The sequence below is a fragment of the Hippocampus bargibanti genome, linkage group LG07 (genome assembly GCF_051943395.1).
Source record: "Hippocampus bargibanti isolate YZ-2025 linkage group LG07, ASM5194339v1, whole genome shotgun sequence".
NCBI lineage: Eukaryota > Metazoa > Chordata > Actinopteri > Syngnathiformes > Syngnathidae > Hippocampus > Hippocampus bargibanti.
This window is the reverse complement of record NC_142740.1, coordinates 25,025,918-25,044,565: the sequence shown is the minus strand read 5'-3', so window position 1 is coordinate 25,044,565 and position 18,648 is coordinate 25,025,918. Positions and strand designations below refer to the sequence as shown.

The 18,648-nt window shown below is 40.3% G+C and overlaps 1 protein-coding gene across 1 annotated transcript in view; it reads right to left on the bottom strand.

The window, feature by feature from the left end:
- The window catches only part of nek7 (NIMA-related kinase 7), a 64,883-nt gene that overhangs the window by 36,833 nt on the left and 9,402 nt on the right, over window positions 1-18,648 (bottom strand). The window contains exon 2 of the mRNA XM_089001457.1: window positions 653-745. Within this exon, the coding sequence (XP_088857583.1) occupies window positions 653-712 (60 nt within the window). The 5' untranslated portion in view covers window positions 713-745. The remainder of the gene's footprint in view (window positions 1-652; window positions 746-18,648) is intronic.

The following is an 18,648-nucleotide window of genomic DNA, read 5'->3' as shown; positions in this document are numbered from 1 at the left end:
TTTCTTTTTCAACCAAAATCCACATTTACTCTGGGGCGTATAGATGAACATCCTTGTTTAAAGTCTATTCAATAGTTATGGAGGCAAAAACATCCTTCTGCAAAGAAATCAATAGGGCTGATGTTGAAGGACGGCTGTAAATTCCGGGAGCGACCAGATCTGCAATGAGCAAACCGCAGTTTATCGAACCAAGACCTGCATGCAGGGAGGCCCGGCCGGGTCTGCCAGCCTCCAGAGTCCTCATCAATAGAAACAACTCTGCATTCATCCACTGCTGTCTGTCTCATGCAATTGCTGCCACAATCTCAAGTATGACGGAAAGAAAGGAGCATGTTAAATAATACAGAGAGAGTGAAGGAAAGACGGCTCAAATGCATACAATGTGAAACAGAATGAGTACTCCAATATACTGCAATGTAAATTTAACCGCCCATAATTCAATGCATCATTGCTGGTAATGTTTCTTAAATGTTCTCGGTAGGAGGCACCTGTGCGCACAATCTGACATTAGGCATTTATCATATTTAAAGTTTAAACTGTTTTCAGGGGCTACAACGGTATAACTTTGTAAGTGCTCTCTTTGGGGCAATCAGTGCTACACCAGGGTAAAAGTTGCAGTGTGAACATCCGTTAAGACTGTCGAGGTCTGTACCTGTGGCTGAAAGACCGGCACAGCAGCTTGCTGTCCTTGTGGCTGAGTGTCCATATCCATGGTGTTGAGGCCTTGAATCTGTTTCTCCCTGGTCTGAGGATAAAAATACAAGTTAATTTTTTTTTGTAGGATAATACGACTGCAGCATGAGGGGAAACAATCAGGTATTTTATCAGTTCATCAATGGACAATGTTTCACGGCAGAAAATCTCTCAACTAAATCCACTGGAGGTGTTTGCAGTGCCAACCTCTCAAATTAAGCAACTAACACAGTGCAGCGGGTGTGCGGTTTCAAGAGAATTGGATCCGGTGTCATGCCTGCGAATCTGACACTCTCTGTGTGAAGCTCTCTCCTCTCAGATTGCACCCTGAAGAGCTAAAGCAAGCACCACTGTTCTGGAAATTGAGATAATGACAAAACATCACTACATCAACTTGGATTTCCTCCAAGGATCTTTCAAGGGGATTGCAAACATTTTACCAGCTTCACATCACTGATTTTATTTTTTCAAAGAAAATAGGTCACGCGGAGGTGAGTGCACTGTATATGAATGTACACGATGGTGCTGCATAATTACATGTTCTGGCATGCAGCCAAAACTGACATTTTCCACCGAAAGTTGGTGATCTAAATAGCATAAACATGTCATAGGCACACATACAAAATGGTACCTATGGTACATTCATTCTGAGAAACATTTGGTAAAAGTAGGTTCAGATACACAGTTTATAGTTTCAGTGTGTCCAAGTGCCCACATTTTCACAGACGTTCAAGGGGCAATCCCAACAGGATTCATGATGCTGACTACTGTCAACTAAATATGAGAGAAAGAGATATAGATGTAGATATATACAGTAAAGTCTCGTTATATCGATATCGGATATATCGATAATCCCGGTTATATCGATACTATTTCTATGCACGCACGGAGAAAATTACATGCAAACAGGGTCGGATATATCGATAGTCCCGGTTATATCGATATTTTTTCGGACTCCCTTGAATATCGATATAACGACACTTTACTGTATATAGAGACAGACACATAGAGGGAGCTCAATCAATAGATATACTGCGTATGCTGTGCGTGTTAAATGCTAAATATTGACTGTGCATTTGCATGCTGTGCCATTGGTTTAGCCACAGTTCAACTGAGCTCAATGTTGGCATTGGACATAATTGCTGAATTCTGACTTGACATTGTCAGAGTTGTACTAAGCCAACTGTCAGAGCTGAAGTGAGAGGCAACACAGGAAGGTCAAACACGAGAAACGGGCAGATGTATTATATTTTTTAGTGCAGCTTCATTATTTAATGATGTGTGTTGCGCAATACATAAGACTTTTTTTAATATAGTTCAGCGTAGTACAGTTACACTTTTCACACAAATGAGACGATTTGGGCAGGATCGTTGACCCAGTAAAGGGTCACTGCTGCCACCATAGAAATCCAGCAGGCACCAGAGGAGGAAAGATCCACGGGATGGGACACGCATCTAGAATCCAGAGGAGTGAGTGGTGGAGCAGACCAGGAAAAGGAAAGGCCCAGTGACTACCCCCCCCCCCCCCCAGACCCCGCGTCGTTTCTCCACAAATGGAGTGGTCCATTTTCATTCGTGTTCGGTAGCTTATTCCGCGCAGCTCACTATGCATCGAAATTTAGCACCAACTTTTCAAAATCTGAACAATCCATCCATTTTCCAAACTGTTTCATCCTCATTCAGTGAGAAATGCAAAGTTAGTTCCAGCACCATTTGATTCTCAATGTTCAAACTGAGGTGTCTTCATGATTTTTATCCTTTGGCGAAAAACCATCATTGATTGTATCCATAAAATATTTTTTAACTCACTGATCAGTCCCACAAACAATGATTGTGTAAAATCCGGTAAATAGACAGTCAAAAGAATACAATATAAATCTAGCCATTAAAGGACAACCGACGCCTCCGGACAAGTTGCGTCCATAATTTGTAAAAATCACTTCAAATGACTTCTACTGAGCGTATTTTACAAGAATTCCTATCGTGATATCACGGTAGGTATTGTCACTGACCGAGAAAGCGACACACAATGCATTTTTAGGTACTTTGTTTGGTAAGAAAACTTTGTGTTGATGGCGAAATTAGAAGGAAAGCATAAATAAGTCTCCTTGGGTGTTCAGAAAGGCGCTTGTAAATTAAATGTATTATTATTATTATTATCATTATTATAACACAATGGTGAATCGTTGTGTGTTGCATCAAGACTACTATTTGATACGAGCTGACACAAATTACCAGCAGACAAATCAGCCCATATGCAACGGAGCTTGGGCGCCATCTTGTGCATTTTCTGGGACACTACATTTCAGTCCAGATGCCTCAAAGTGACACGGAATAACTTCTTTAATCGATTGCAAACGTTGATGCTTTCCTCTTCAGAACTATTTGAATCATATTCATAACTGGATGAGTAACAAGAAAGCATCTTCTCCGAATCTGAAGCCATTGTTTTGATTCTCGAGCAAGGCAAGACGTCTTGGCGTGACGTCAAGAACAAGGGGGCGGGACGTCCTGAAACTGAAACTTTTTCAGGTCATTTTGAAGTAGTTTTGAGACACTAAGTCATTTTTATTGGTGTTTTTCATTTGACTAAAAATATCAGCCTGCGTGTTTTGGGTATTTTAGATGCGATAAAATGCTTTTCTAATGTCAGTTAGGAAACAAAAAAATGGTGTCGGTTGTCCTTTAAATGGAGAATTAGCCACTTAGACCTGCAGTGTGATTGGAAAGGGGCCATTGTTAACAAATTGCAGAATCCCAAAGAGTACAAATCAAAAATAGATAACCCTGTCATTTTCATTAGGGAAATGTTTTAAAGTACTACCTGTATTACTTTACTGGCCCACAAAAACATGGCATAATTAAAGGAAGGAGTGGATTGCCCAGCTAGCTGTGTTGACATTGTATTGCATTTCTACATTGGCGGGTAATAAAATGATGAGTGAGAAGAAAAAGAAAAGAGAGCGAACACTGCCTAAAGACCCATACGTGCAATAATTCGTAAAAAAAACGAAATAGTCTGCTAAGAACAAGTGTTTGGCTTCACTCTGGCTTTGTTACAGCACATATTGAACCTGGTTAGGGACGATTCAAGGAACATACGAAGACCCATTTCCGTCCTTGCTTTTAATCTATCGTTTTAAAAAAACTTCTCATCAAAAATGGGTGGGTGGTCAGATGGAATGCCCATTTCTGGCTATTATCACCTCTTCTTTTCCTTTCGGCTTTTCCCTTCAAGGGGTCGCCACAGCAAATCAGTGTCCTCCATCTTCAGAGGTTTCATTCGCATGTTTGTTTTGGCCAAGCTTTTACCCTTCCTGACACAACCCTCTGTATTCATCCGGGCTTGGGACAGCCACAAAAAGACACTGGCTTATGACCCCTTATGGCTAAAGAACAAGCAACTCTATGAACTTAATAAAGATGAACATTTACAATTTACTAATTACTAATTTATGTACATAAAACCAGACAAAGATCTGCATAAATTATTTTGAACTGCATTGACGGTCAGATTGGGGTATTACGTCTCTGCAAAAAAAAATTAAAAAAAATATGTTTTCCATACTGCGATGATTATTCATGGAGCAATTGCTCACCCAGTGGCCTTTTTGTTTCACGTTTGACTCTTCGCACTTCAGATGTGTGCGTCGCCAGATTGGAGTTGAATCCTTAACTCCTCTCTTCAAAGCTCTTGCATTCCTATCTGCCTTTGTGTCAAAATATCCAGAGGGCATTTGAGCTTTGTGACCCACAATAAGAATCAATTAAGTCTGTCATGTTGACTTATTACAGCACCCAGAAAGAGCCCAAATAATTGAGGAAGTTACCAATCAAGGCAGGGTAAAGGCATTGTCAGGCTCAGGGTTTGAGGAATGTACAAGTAGTCCAAGCAAAAATTCTACAATATGTTTTTACATCTCCAAGAACATGGCAGCATGATTACTTTCAATATCACAGGCCTGATTTCGAGACGATTAAAAAAAAAAGTATTCAAATTGGAAAGCCGGAATTAAATGAGCACAAAAACTCAAACAGTACGTTGTGATCATTACAAATGATGTCTGCTTTTATCTTATGTTCGATAATCAATCTACACCTTTCACATTAGCCTGGGTACATAATCATCATTTATATTAACTGGAAGTCTCACTTCACAACCGGAAAGCAAGCAGAAGAGTTAATTGAACACCCACAATGCAGACTGGAGGAAAGTGAAAGGCGTAAAGTTCACTTGGCTGGCAAATTTAACACTCAGGACACCTGCATTACCACATCCTGGGTATTTGTGCAGGAGGTCTTCACAGTGGCTGTGGAGAATATCTGCAGACAACTTGGGCGTGCTGCTGTTTGTGTTTTTCCCTCCCTCGACGGGCAGCATTTGCCTTTTGTACAGCCACTCCCACTTCAAGCTCAAATAAATCCAGACCCATATAACTTAAAAATGACTTTTTTTCTGATGAAAGAAGAGAGTCAAGGGTTTCTTACGCTGCATTGAATATTTATGTAGTTCTAAAAATCAATATTCTTAGGGTCCTGCAATTTGAGTGAAAATGGCAAAAACACTGGCACTTAAAGGACAACCCACACCATTTGTTTGTTTCCTAACTGACATCAGAAAAAACGTTTGATAGCATCTAAAATACCCAAAACACGCAGGCTGATATTTTTAGTCAAATGAAAAACACCAATGAAAATGACTTGGTGTCCAAAAATGACTTCAAAATGAGACCGGAAATGGCCTGTTTCAGAAGGTCCCGCCCCCTTGTTCGTGACGTCGCGCCAAGATGTCTTGCCTTGCTCGAGAATCAAAACAATGGCTTCAGATTCGGAGAAGATGCTTTCTTGTTACTCATCCAGTTATGAATATGATTCAAAAAGTTCTGAAGAGGAAAGCATAAATGTTTGCAATCGATTAAAGAAGTCCTTACGTATCAATTCGAGTCGTCAGGACTCCAATGTAGTATCCAGAAAATGCAGAAAATGGCGCCCAAGCTCCGTTGGAAATGGGCTGACTTGTTTGCTGGGAATTTGTGTCAGTGAATATCAAATGTCTTGGTGCAACGCACAACGATTCACGATCGCGTTATTTATGTGTTTTCCTTCTAATTTCATCAACACGGATCAACACGAAGTTTTCAGACAATACAAAGTACCGCAAAATGCATTGTGTGTCGCTTTCACGGTCAGGGGCGTTCCAAACGTGACGTCACGGGGGATCGTCATCAACTCGAAAACAAGACTTCCTGAATATTCAGCGCAAGTCTCAAAATGTAAAATTTAGCTATATGTGGTGGAATCTTTCTGAAATACGCTCAGTAAAAGTATTTTGAAGTGCTTTTACAAATTATGGACATAACTTGTAACTCGGTTGTCCTTTAAGTGGACACATACTGCCACATCGCCTGGTAGTGAATGAGTTAATTGAAGCACGATGCATTGAAATAACATCGAAAATGGCCTATCGATTATTCATTCTGAATTGTACTTCTTTTGCCACTTGGTGGCTCTGCTCTAATAAGGGCATTTCTTTGACTTGACAAACTTGACAAGTGAAATGATGCCCTGGGAAAAATATTTTTCACTGAAGTCAAAAGGAGGTGTGACAGTTGGGTATTCAAGATTGCTAATGTATGTTGCAAGAGTAAACTAGTTTTCAAGTTTGTAGATGGCTGTGTCCTCCAAAGGAGTCTTTGCAGGCTGAGTCTTTTGAAGGCTCCTTCTCTTGTTACCTTGGCAAATATGGAAAGGCCAGGTGAATCTCACTTGAGCGTATTTTGGACTCAAGATAGCGGTAATGTGCTGAACTGGTATAAGAGATTTAATTTAAAGCAGATTCTTTACTTAGAGACAGTGTAGGTGTTCAAATACCTACTTCCGCCTTTGACGAAGGCGGAAGTAGACGCTGAAACATGTCAGGTATTTGAACACCTACACTGTCTCTAAGTAAAGAATCTGCTTTAAATTAGATATCAAGTAGACAGGATGAACTTAGTACAACGAATGGTATAAGAGATGTTCGTAGAGCAATGTTGGCTACAATGGCATGCGGCAAAGCAGTCTTCGCTCGAGGCCTGTCTCCCCAGAAACAAAGGCCAGAGTTGAAGGCTGGATTTGAAGGCCGAGTAAATGTGGATGTTGCGTCATATGGCCTAAAAAAAAAAAAAAAAAAAAAAAAAAAAAAAAAAAAAAAAAAAATCGGCCTTTGAAGTGCACAGCCTACAAATGTGGACAGAGCAAATTTTGCAGTCCACCGTCATGCAAGCGAAGTCCTGCCAACAAAAAAAGGCACAGCCACAAAGCCAAAACATGTGCCGGAATTGAATGATTAATATTGCATAGACTAATGTTTTTCAGTGGCACTGTCTTCCTTCCATGCTATCTGCATGCGGCTCTGGTTGCCTGGATAGCCAGAGTGAGGATTGTCAAATTTATTGTCACGCTATATCCGTAACCAGTAGAAAAGGTATCATCTTAAAATATAACATGATTACTTTGGTCTGTGGTGAAAAAAAAGTTCAAATATCATTATGTTATAATTATGACGAAATGAAGTGTTTAACATGGTTATAAAAAGTGACCTTTGAAAATTAAAAGGCAGAGTAAAAAAATCAATTCACACAGAAGTGAAACTATGGAGATTTATAGTTAAATATTGCACCTGGGAAGAGAAAAGAAAAGATGATGTAAGACGATTCAAGTGAACATAATGTTCATTACATCACTCGAGCCGAATGGGGCTCTTTCTCGGGAGAGGATAATTTATAAAATTTCAGATATCAACTGAGAATTGCAAAATCTACGAGTAAAAAAGTTACAAGGCATTACAACTGACATAACTCTACTGATAAACCGGGTATTTTTTTTTTTTTGCTGTGTTGGAAAACTAACTAAAGATTCTATGAAAAAGAACACTAGCTGAAGAAAGTGTGGCTCGGAAAAAGGCGGACGGGGATAAGGCTAATCCTCATTTCCTTCCTTCTGTATTATTAATTTCAAAATGGGGGGGAAAAGGAAAAATAAGGAGGAGGTGGTCAATTATGAAAAGGAGAACCAAGGCACCCTGGATGAGAGGCATGGATGAAACAAGGTGCACAGCAAGTTCCTTGAAATAAAGGAAAGTGCAATTTCAGCTCAAGAGCCAAGGACATAAAAACACAAACAAATTGATGAGCTTGTGCCTGACAAAGAGAGAAGATAGAAGGCCAAGAAATGGGGTGAGCACTGGAGACGGGTTGCATAGTTCAAGAAAGAAAGCGGAACCATATAAAGTGACACTATCCGTCCTGGTTTTAGGATCTAAAGGAATCAAAGGGACCTTTGAGGAGCCAGAAGACGACAGTGGAAAAAGGGCCTGGAAGAGTAGTGTCCATGATTACAAGAAGTGGAGAAACCTTTGAGTTTGTGTTCATGAAAGCCAACCCCAGGCCGCGAATGAATCCGCTGCCTGACTAACACACTGATGATACAGAAAAAAGGGGAAGCCGTCCAACTAATGATGGAGGGTTCCAGATACTACAAAAGCAGCACACTCGCCAATTCATTTTAATCACTACGCAAAATCATTATCCTAAATGTGCGAACACTCATCTACATCGGACCGTTACATGAGAGCAAGGAGGAGTGTTGCGGAAGAGCAATTACACCTCAGAATGTCAGCCACTCGGTCGTCTTTCCAGACTTTGTGGAATACAAAATGAGGTGGAAACTTTATTTCTTCATTCGTAACAAAAGAAACACAAGGAAATGAGAGATATTCACTTTGCACAGCCAGCTAAACACACTTCAGACACTTACAGTATGCTTTCCAAATCCTGCCAAGTAAGCAAGAAAAGATCAGGGAGCTGATTACATTTTTGCTTGTTTTGCAACTCGGGCGATCAAACATAAGGAACTAAACAGCAACACTGACATTAAACAGATGAAATTATTCAGAAGTCAGATTATGTGAATTAATAGCTGGGTCTCTTGTACATGGAATGCTGGATTTGTTTGCATAACGCCGACCTTCACTCTATCGCTGTTGGGGGCAGCGCAGCAAATTGATCAAAAAAAGGGAATCAAGACAAAGAAAACCCCTGCGGTCCTTGGGGAGACAACAAGGCCAGAGATCCATAATGCTTGGCACCTACTATTTATATGCCCCCTTTACATTTTTTACATGCAGAATGTTATAGGCTAATGATTATTTTACTACAGAAATAAACAGCACAGCACAAAAAGCCAGCGCTTCATGTGAGGCCTGAATTGATTAATTTCTTCTCACCCATCCAAACAAAATTAGCACAGCTGTATGCCTTACAGCAGTGTTTTTCAAACCGTGCCATGGCACGAGATACTGTCAAGTGTGCCGGGGGAAATTATCCAAAATGGAGGCCTGTGCGATCTACCAGCCAATGACACAACAGGATGCAATGAGACACTGTGCAACCAATCACAGCATTGACAGTACAGACGCTCTCCTACTTACGAACAACGGTACATATGAACAGTTTTGTAGTAACATATCGTCTTATCTCCAGTTGTACATGTACATATCTTTATAGAGCATATATTTTATTATATGTTCATTTTTCAGTACAAACCAAGGTACAGGCTACTTACACAACCCTTAAATATACTTATATACACCTTAAACATACTTATATAAGCCCTAAACATAAATTCCATACAAAATATAGCACTGAAGCGTATCTCGTTCGTAAGTTGGGGAGCGTCTGTACATGTACTTGTTCTCTGGTCCAAAACAGTAACAGTGCAGCAGCGATAAGTAATGCTACTGTGCAAATAGAAGAACAAGCAGTTAAACCTGGTGAAATATTTCCTTTATCGAGTGACAAAGATATGGTGTGCAAAACCTGAGAAATTCAAGTTGTAAGCGAATTTTCCAATGGAAAAATATGGACTAAATGGAAGCTGGAATAACACATTCACCAGAAAAGTCATTTGTATGATGTTGAATTATACAAAGACTCAAGATGATAAGAAGAACTTTGCTGCTGTGAAATGTAAATTTCTCCACTGTGAGACTAATGAAGGCAAAAATCCAATCCAATCCAATCCAAGATGGGAAAGGGATCGTTACAGTACAAAATATAGCACTGAAGCAACTTCACAAATTCACCTTACGAACGACCGCTTGGAATATATCTCGTTCGTAAGGTGGGGAGCGTCTGTATTTTACTTGCCATTAAAATGAATGCAGCAAATATTGGATTGATGTTAATTTGGTTCCTATACAATGTGTTATAATATTGTGTTGTTTTTCAAAGTTAACAAAAAAAGCCTAATAAAAACAATATAGCACTTAATTGCTAAAATATGCTTAGAATATCTTGTTTTCTATCGTTTCACCCCCCGCCCCCGCCACCCGATCCCCTTTCAAATTGCTGCTGTGGACTGCAAATTTCTCCATTGTGGGACGAATAAAGGTTTTCTGATTCTGAAATAAGCGGGTTTTATTGAAATTTTTAGGTAGCGGCGTGCCATGGGATTTCTTTGAATTAAAGAAATGTGCGTTGGCTAAGAAAACACTGCTTTAGAATGTGGGCATCTCACAAAGTGCACCATCAAAAAGACACATCTAGACTTTAACGGCCACAGCCACAGCTGCACTTTTGTATTCTCCTCAACCTCCTCCCTCTCTGGATAGAATTCCCGACATCATTTAAAAATATATATATATATAAAAAAGCCTCAAGCACATGCAGGTGTCAGCCTCTCACTTCACCTTGGTCCTCCGTACTTCCCCTTCATGTTCCTATGTGCTTTCTTGGTCCTGCATGTTGTCAACACGAGTTTGCACGTGGCTAAAATCCCAAGCTACCTCTCCCGCTGTATTGTCCTGCCCACTCTAGAGCAGCAGTGACAACACTCAATGGCGAGGAGCTCTTTGTTGGCTGTCTATCAATTCAGCAGGTGCCTTACAGTGAAAAGCCTCAGTCGAACTTCGTTTAAAAGTAACGTTTGATGTGCTCATTTTCCAAGCACGGGGTTGGCAGCCAAGGAGGATGGTAATAATCACACACAAACACAAACCACTACATTCACGCTTGAAAAAGATAAACTCTAATTTCAATGATAAAGGAAAGGAGAGCAACAAGCACAATATGAAATGCAGTATAATACCCTTTTCTTAGGTGAAACCATTCATACTGTCAATCAATGAGAATAAACAAGGTCTGATGACAGTTTGGCAACCGAATAAAAACCAGGAACGCTATGTGGACAAAGGGTGGAATAAACATAGTTGAATTTAAGACATCTTGATGATCTGATATGTTAAGGAGTGAAAGCGTTCATTCAACAGAGGGGAACCTGGAACAAGACTGCACAAACTAACAAGAGAAAACTTAGACAAAATTAAAATCTGGACGCATAAAAAAGGCAGATATGCGGTAAAAGTGTGGCTTGGGTTCTGCATGTTATTTTTTTCTATTGGGTAATAGAAAATGTGACATAGAGCGCCATTTCCCAATTAGTCCGGTTGTGTTTTTGCTTGCTTGTGTGCCGATAAAGCGCTGGCCAGATATCTAGCAATGTTTTCCCCTTCCACAAGGGGGCAGCATTTCCCCTTCTTTCCATGTTAGCGCTTTGTTGCAGCTTCAGCTGTTGTTCACGCTCAATATAAATCAATATGTATTTATTGCATTGTATTTTGGACAGCTGCCCTCATTTCAATCTCATATAACTCCAGACCCATATAATTTAGGAATTAACTCTTTTTTTCCTGATGAAAGAAGAGACTCGAAGGTTTCTTATGTTGCATTGAAAGTTTACGTACCGGTAGTTCTAAAACTCAATATTCTGTGGGTCCTGGAATTCGAGGGACAATGACAAAAACCCTGGCACTGACGAGGACACATTTTTGCATGTCAGGCTGTGAATGAGTTAAATAACCGTAAGTACAGTTAAATAAAAATGTTTTGTTTGATGTATTTTCTTTTATGTTGTACTCCTGTTGTTGAATTCCTGGACACCCTGAACCTGTCCTTACAATGATCCCAAATTTATTGTAGCCGCCACGAAATGAAATTAAAACAATAATTTCATGACAAATGATGGAATCTTAAGGAGCACTACCTTTTGTATTCCCTGAAACGCTAGTACATATCTCTATCTATCAACATCTGCACAAACCTCCAAGGGCGTTAGGCTTCGTACGTGCCGAGAGGCAACAACTCATAGTCTTCACAATGCGACGTCGGGCATCGCACAGCATAGCAGAATTTGCAGGGCTCCAGGACCAATAAAGGTTTTGTTAGCCATGTCACTGAATGACCACCAAATTAGCTTAATCATGTCTGGCACCAGGATATTCAATGTGACATTCTCAAGCATAAGGCTGGGCTTCTGTTTGCCTGCAAGAGACATAGAGGGCTTCAAGGGGAAAGGGATAACATAATAATAAAAGGCGGAATATTTGCAAAACTAATGAGAATGGGGAACGTCAAATTTTTATTTCATAAACTAATGGAAATCATTTTCAGGGGTCCCTATAGATAACTCCATTACTACATGCTTTAAAGGGCAACAGACGTCACTTTTTTGTTTTTTAACTGACACCAGAAAAATGTTTTATAGCATCTAAAATACCCAAAACACGCAGTATATTTTTATTCAAATGCAAAACACCAATAAAAATGATTTAAAGTGTCCAAAATCTGCAAAAAATTGAGCTGCGAATTGCACATTTTCAGAAAGTCCCGCCCCCAGTTAGCTATATACGGTGGAATCTTTGTAAAATACGCTCAGTAGAAGTCATTTGAAGCCATTTTACAAATTATGGACACAACTTGTCCGGAGACGATTTTGGTTCAGATTTTGGCAAATTGACACAGGTGACTTGCTTTCTCTAGCCATATAAAATGACCTGGGGGGCTGAATTTGGCCCCCAGTTCTTGAGTTTGACACCTGTGCTGTACATAGTTGCGGAAAGCAGATAACAATATGAACTGGTGGCAGGGCATTCAGAGACAAAAAAATTATTCATACAGACAGTGAGTAGGAAGCGGTTTCTTGCAACTCAGGTAATTGTCCCGGTACACCATCAGCAACCCCCACCCAAAAAATATTTATAATCATCACAACCTGCCACCTTCAGAAGTTCTCTGACGACTCAGCTATTGTCGGCCTCATTACAGAGGGAGACGATAGGGAGTACAGGGGACTGACAAAGGACTTTGTGGACTGGTGCCAGCAGAATCACCTCCAGATCAACACCGGCAAAACCAAGGAGCTGGTGGTGGACTTCTGCAGGAAACAATCCTCTCCTGCACCATTGAACATCCAGGGTTCGGACATTGAGAGGGTGACCTCCTACAAGTACCTGGGTGTTACTCTCAACAATAAACTGGACTGGACAACAAACACGGATGCCCTAATCAAAAAGGGACAGAGTCGCCTCTTCCTCCTCAGGAAACTGAGGTCTTTTGGAGTTCAGGGGTCACTCCTAAAGACTTTCTATGACTCTGTGGTGGCATCAGCCATCCACTATGGCATTGTCTGCTGGTCAGGCAGCATCACCACCCGGGACAGAAAAAGACTGGAGCGCTTTGTCAAGCGGGCCAGTTCTGTCGTGGGCTGCTCGCTGGACTCTCTAGAGGAGGTGGGCAACAGACGGACGCTAGCTAAACTAAAAGCTATGACGGACAGCCCCTCCCACCCCCTCCTGCCCATCCTGACAGCTCTGGGTAGCTCCTTTAGCCAGAGACTATTACACCCGCGCTGCAAGAAGGAGAGGTACCGCCGCTCGTTCCTACCGACTGCTGTCAGGCTTCACAATTCCCAATGATCACATGTGAAAAAAAAAAAAAAAAAAAAACTGGACACTTGTAAATATGGGTTGTTGCAATATATCTAAATGCATTTCTTGATTCTGCACTATGTACAGTCTTGTTTATAGAACGGTTTTTGCTCATCTACATTTGCACAGTATACAGTTGACATTTTTATTTTGTTATGCTTAGAATATCTTGTTTTCTATCCTTTCACTCCCACCCCAACCCCATCCCTCTTCAATTGCTGCTGTGGACTGCAAATTTCCCCATTGCGGGACGAATAAAGGTATTCTGATTCTGATTCTGATTCTGAATTGTATGTGTGTATCAAAACCAATCCCACTGTCCTTCTAAAATACAGTAAAGTCTCGTTATATCGATATTCTCGATATAACCGGACTATCGATATATCCTATCCTGCGGCATGTAAATTTTCTCCTTGCGTTCATAGAAATAGTATCGTAATAAGCAGTACTATCGATATAACCGATATCGATGTAACAAGACTTTACTGTACAAAGAAAAGGGAAAAAAAAGGGTCAGACTGCAAAATTACAAAACAACAAGGCTGCCACCCATGACAAAAACAAGCAACTCAATTTGCACCCAAATGTCAACTTTCACAAGTATGGTCTCCGGGACATTATTCGATTTAACATTAAAATGCATGCTGTATTAACTGCATTTGAAATACCCAAGAATAAAACATCTCCCAAAAAGAACAAAACTGCTTCACACTTTTCTGATTACCCGATAATTTGATAGAATTTTCAAAAGAATACACGACCAACAAAACATTTGCTACCTGCAGCCAACCATTTCTTGTCGTTTTCGAGCCCTTTGTTTTAATGGTTTGTGCTTACCCTATTCACCATTTGCATCTGATTGATAACATTGGCTCACTGGTGTCACACATGAGTGGTCTGTCTTTGTATTTACTGTGTGCATATATTTACTTGGAACAATGGTAATGAAGGCCAGAAAACCCCACCATCAACCCCACCACCACCACCACAAGAAAAAAGTTTGCTTTGCTGAAATTCCAGGTATCAATATAACAGGTCTCAGTTCGCGTAGAAAAGCATCTTGATCAGGGTACGGGCCAAGGTTTACCCTGTGAGGAACGCTGAATTCTGCAATACTAGAAAGTGCCTGCAATTTTTAACATATATTTTAAAACAAATGTTAATAAACTCCTCGTCTCAATTTCCAGTAAAGCTTGTTAGCACTGACAAATAATTATTGACAAATTTCCAAAACAGCTACATCACTCTCCAAAAAGACAAAAACAAGAGGATGAAAGCAGCTGAAACAGAGATCCTGCCTACTATAGACAATATTAATATTAATGAGAAATGCTGCCACCCCCCATCCCCCCTCATTCGCAGCCGTTCTTCCTCTCGGTTGATTTGAACATGAAAAACCTAAAAAGCGAAAATTCCAGTAGTTGCGTATCACAGTTTGACCCTGCAGCCACGCAGCAGACACAAACCATGACAGACTCTCTGTTCAAAGCAGGCAGGAGCTGCTTTCATCAGGGAATCCTGGTGTTTTTTTTCTTTATAGTGTGACACCACCAGCCCAAGCCATCTGCCTTTTTCTCAAATCAGAATTTCAAGATGCGTCTTAACCGTGTGTTGTTTTTCGATGGGCTTCACAATTGAGGCCCGGCATCACACGGACTTGTGCTACCATGCCGCTTGCTTACTGCTGCTTACGACCAAGCCCCGAACTGTGCTCCAATGTTAAATATTCACTGTTAAACTGGCAAGCAAGAACTACTCAGGCACCCATCCAGGCATACACTTTGGAGTCACTGTGGCTTATTCAAACTAAAAGTATTGCTTCTAAATACATTCACCCCCAGCCCCATGAAGCCACTTCATGAAGTGGTATTTCATTTAAGTCAGCCTCATTTCTTTATTAGTTGCTCTTACTTTTACCCTGAACACTAACCACACATACAGAAATGAATTAACACACACACACAGATTCATATAATGTCTTCACCTCTGCTATACATCTGAGAATGCCGCTGCTTCCTCCCCATGCCTGCCTTCAGATGTAAAATATTTTTATTCTGTGGCCCAATACCACACGAGCAAAGGTCTCTCATCCTTGGCTTGGCAGGACTTCTGACAGACAGCGGGCAGCGCCATACAAGACTAACCCCTGCTGTTGCTGCTTCCTGCTGCTCAGGGGGAGTCAGGCTGCCTGCCTCCCATTGACTGAGGGCCGGGCTGGGCAGAGAGGAGGAGGGCGAGTGGTGGCCACGGGTAGCAAAGACCCCCAAGGAAAGGATGGCTGAGACTGGGTAGGACAGACCGAGTAGCAATAAATAAATAAATAAATAAATAAATAAATAAATAAATAAATAAAACACTCGCGGTAGTCTCCAGACTATGTGGGAAAGGTTGCAAAAGAAAGAAAGCAGACTGAGTGGATGAGCGACAGAAACAGAGAGAAGAGAAAGAGGATTTGCCCAAATCTGTAAGTGACCTTGTATGGATGTGTCATTGATTCCCAACCATGGTGTCAGTGTCACGGCTCAGTATGTACTGAGACATCATTTGAGAGATTACCTGTGAATTTTGTTCCACTGTTCCACGAAAGAAGAGGAAGACTTGTTATGATGAAGAAAAAAATTGCATGTGAAATGCTTGCTTAGTAATATTTGTACTCACCTTCCAACAAACTGATTTTTATGAGCTACTTATTTTCAAAATTATCCCTGAAAGGCAGTGGCTAAGACTTAGGATGGCTTGTGAGGTCACAATATGGCGGTCTGAATTAAATTGATTCATCAACCATTAAAGGATTATCAATTTAATCAATTATTTTGAAACTTGAAGGCTGGTAATCATTGAGAACAGGGTTCTCAAATGTATGTCCCCAGGGCCATTTATGGTCCCACATGACAATATTTTGCCAATAAATGATATGAATGCCGCAAGTTTCATCATAAAAATCAGCATTATCGTGTTACATTGTAAACGTATTTATTATTTCTGATTGGTCACACTAATAGGTTAAGTGTGTTATTTTATTCTACATTTGTTGCACAAAAAAAAAATCACAATGTATGAAATATATGGGAATAAAAGTTCAGTAAAATTTGAAGTCAGTACCAATGCTTTAATACTTGCAAGTTATAAGGAGTGAAGAAAATATGGTTGCCAGTCTAGGAACAGCTTGTACTTAATCCATCTGGTCTGTATCAGTTCTGGAGAGAGTCCAATAGGGGCTGGTTGTAATGATCTACTGTTCACTGCAACAGCTTGAATTGTATTGAACAAAGATTATACAGTAGCGCTGATTCGCCGATGCCAAAGGTGGATCTAAAGTATGTGGCTTAACATTCTACTCGGACCTTTGAGTGTGCTGCACCACTGAAAAAAAAGACTAGCGTGAAGATGAGAAGCAGTCTACAGAGAAGCAGTTCCAAAATGCTCCTGTTCATTTTAGATTTCTTGACGATCACTGACAAAACCCCATATTTTCTGCATTTACAAGCATTTGGCCCTCATCTCGACAAATACAATCAGTCATCAATAACTACATTTTCAGTCATAAAAGGTCATAACACTACAGTTCAGAGATTTTCGATTGATACAAATTTCAAATACAAACTACACCCACAACTGCAAACCCTAAGGGACACTCTGCTCATGATGATTATGACACTCTTGTTCCATATTCAATACCCGCAGGCACCAAGGCCTCAGGCCAAAATGAAAATCTGCTGTGACTAAAAGTGCAACCGCACTAAAATGAGAGTGGGGGTGATTTGTCCCTTAACCCTAGATGACAGTGTGAACAAAGAACAGCGAGGGGGTAAGACAATTTTAATTATGCACCAGACTTGCACAAGTTAGAAATCCTTCAAGAAATTAATTTCAGGCTACCTTGAAAGTGAAGTATTTCTGCGAATTGCAACTATGCATCCTGTGGCGGAAAGCCATTTCAAATAAAAGTCATGCATGAAAACACACAGACATGCTCTAAATATTTTTGTCAAAATTTCAAGGCAATTGGAGATATATCATTATAACCGAAGTCCAGTCATATTTTCTTTGACTGATTCTAACTTCAGAATTGGGTCGGACATGACTAACACTAGCACAATACAGCATGTCTCAATACACGCAAATCCGTGAATGGTTTACCACATATCCATCGGGAAGTGTTTTGTATTACTATGTACAATGGCATCTTATTGTAAACTGTACTGACACAACTTATCATTTACCTGAACAAACCTATGCCTCACTTTCAGTCTCGGCGAGTATGCTAAATACACCTGCGCGTAAACTCCTTTTCCGGTTTAGCTGCTGCTTCTTGGTGTCCAGAGTCAGTTGTGCTTGAAACACTCTTTTGAGCTCAAAATCTTGTCTTAGGTATGTCTAACTGTGGCACAAATCTAGTGCCATGTTTTCATCTCTGCCCAAAATACACAATGGTGGCATGAGGGTTTATTTATTGCATTGTTTCTACTCAACATTTTATCCGAGGCCTTTTCTCCTGATATTGGTTGAAATACATATCAAAAGTGAGTCAGCCCTAATGTAGGCCTACATATATATAAAATTACATATAAAAGCGGCTTAGGCAAGATGGCTGCTGGTTCGACACTGTGTTGTCAGATCTACCAATCCATCAAATATCACCAATCGAATCCAACTTTTGACATCCATGCGCCTTGTAAATATGTTTGACTTTACAAGAAAGTAATGCTTTCAATTTACTTTTTATTATATTTTCTTGACAACTATAGAATGCGGATGAGCCGATATTTAGTTAAGACAGGACCTCCCTCCCCAGTACATTATGGTAATAACAGATGATATGGTAACAAAGAACTTGGTAGAGGATATAGATGAAGTTTAAAAGCCTCTGAGCTTCATGTCAGATGATCTTAGCAATGTGACAAAACAATAGGTGCGGCACCTTGACGGAAGGAATTGTTATTGGTGTCCTGAGCTGACTCATATGGTTATACAATTTGTTTGCCACTTTCTGTATTCTCTCACACTGATCATGAACACCTGGTCCCAAGACTGATACCACTTGTTTTATCGCTTGTTCCACACTTATCTATGTTTTGTATTTTCCTGCATGAACTGCTCATTTTTTCATATGCCTGACAATGTATCTTACACAACATGTTTCTCTGAAA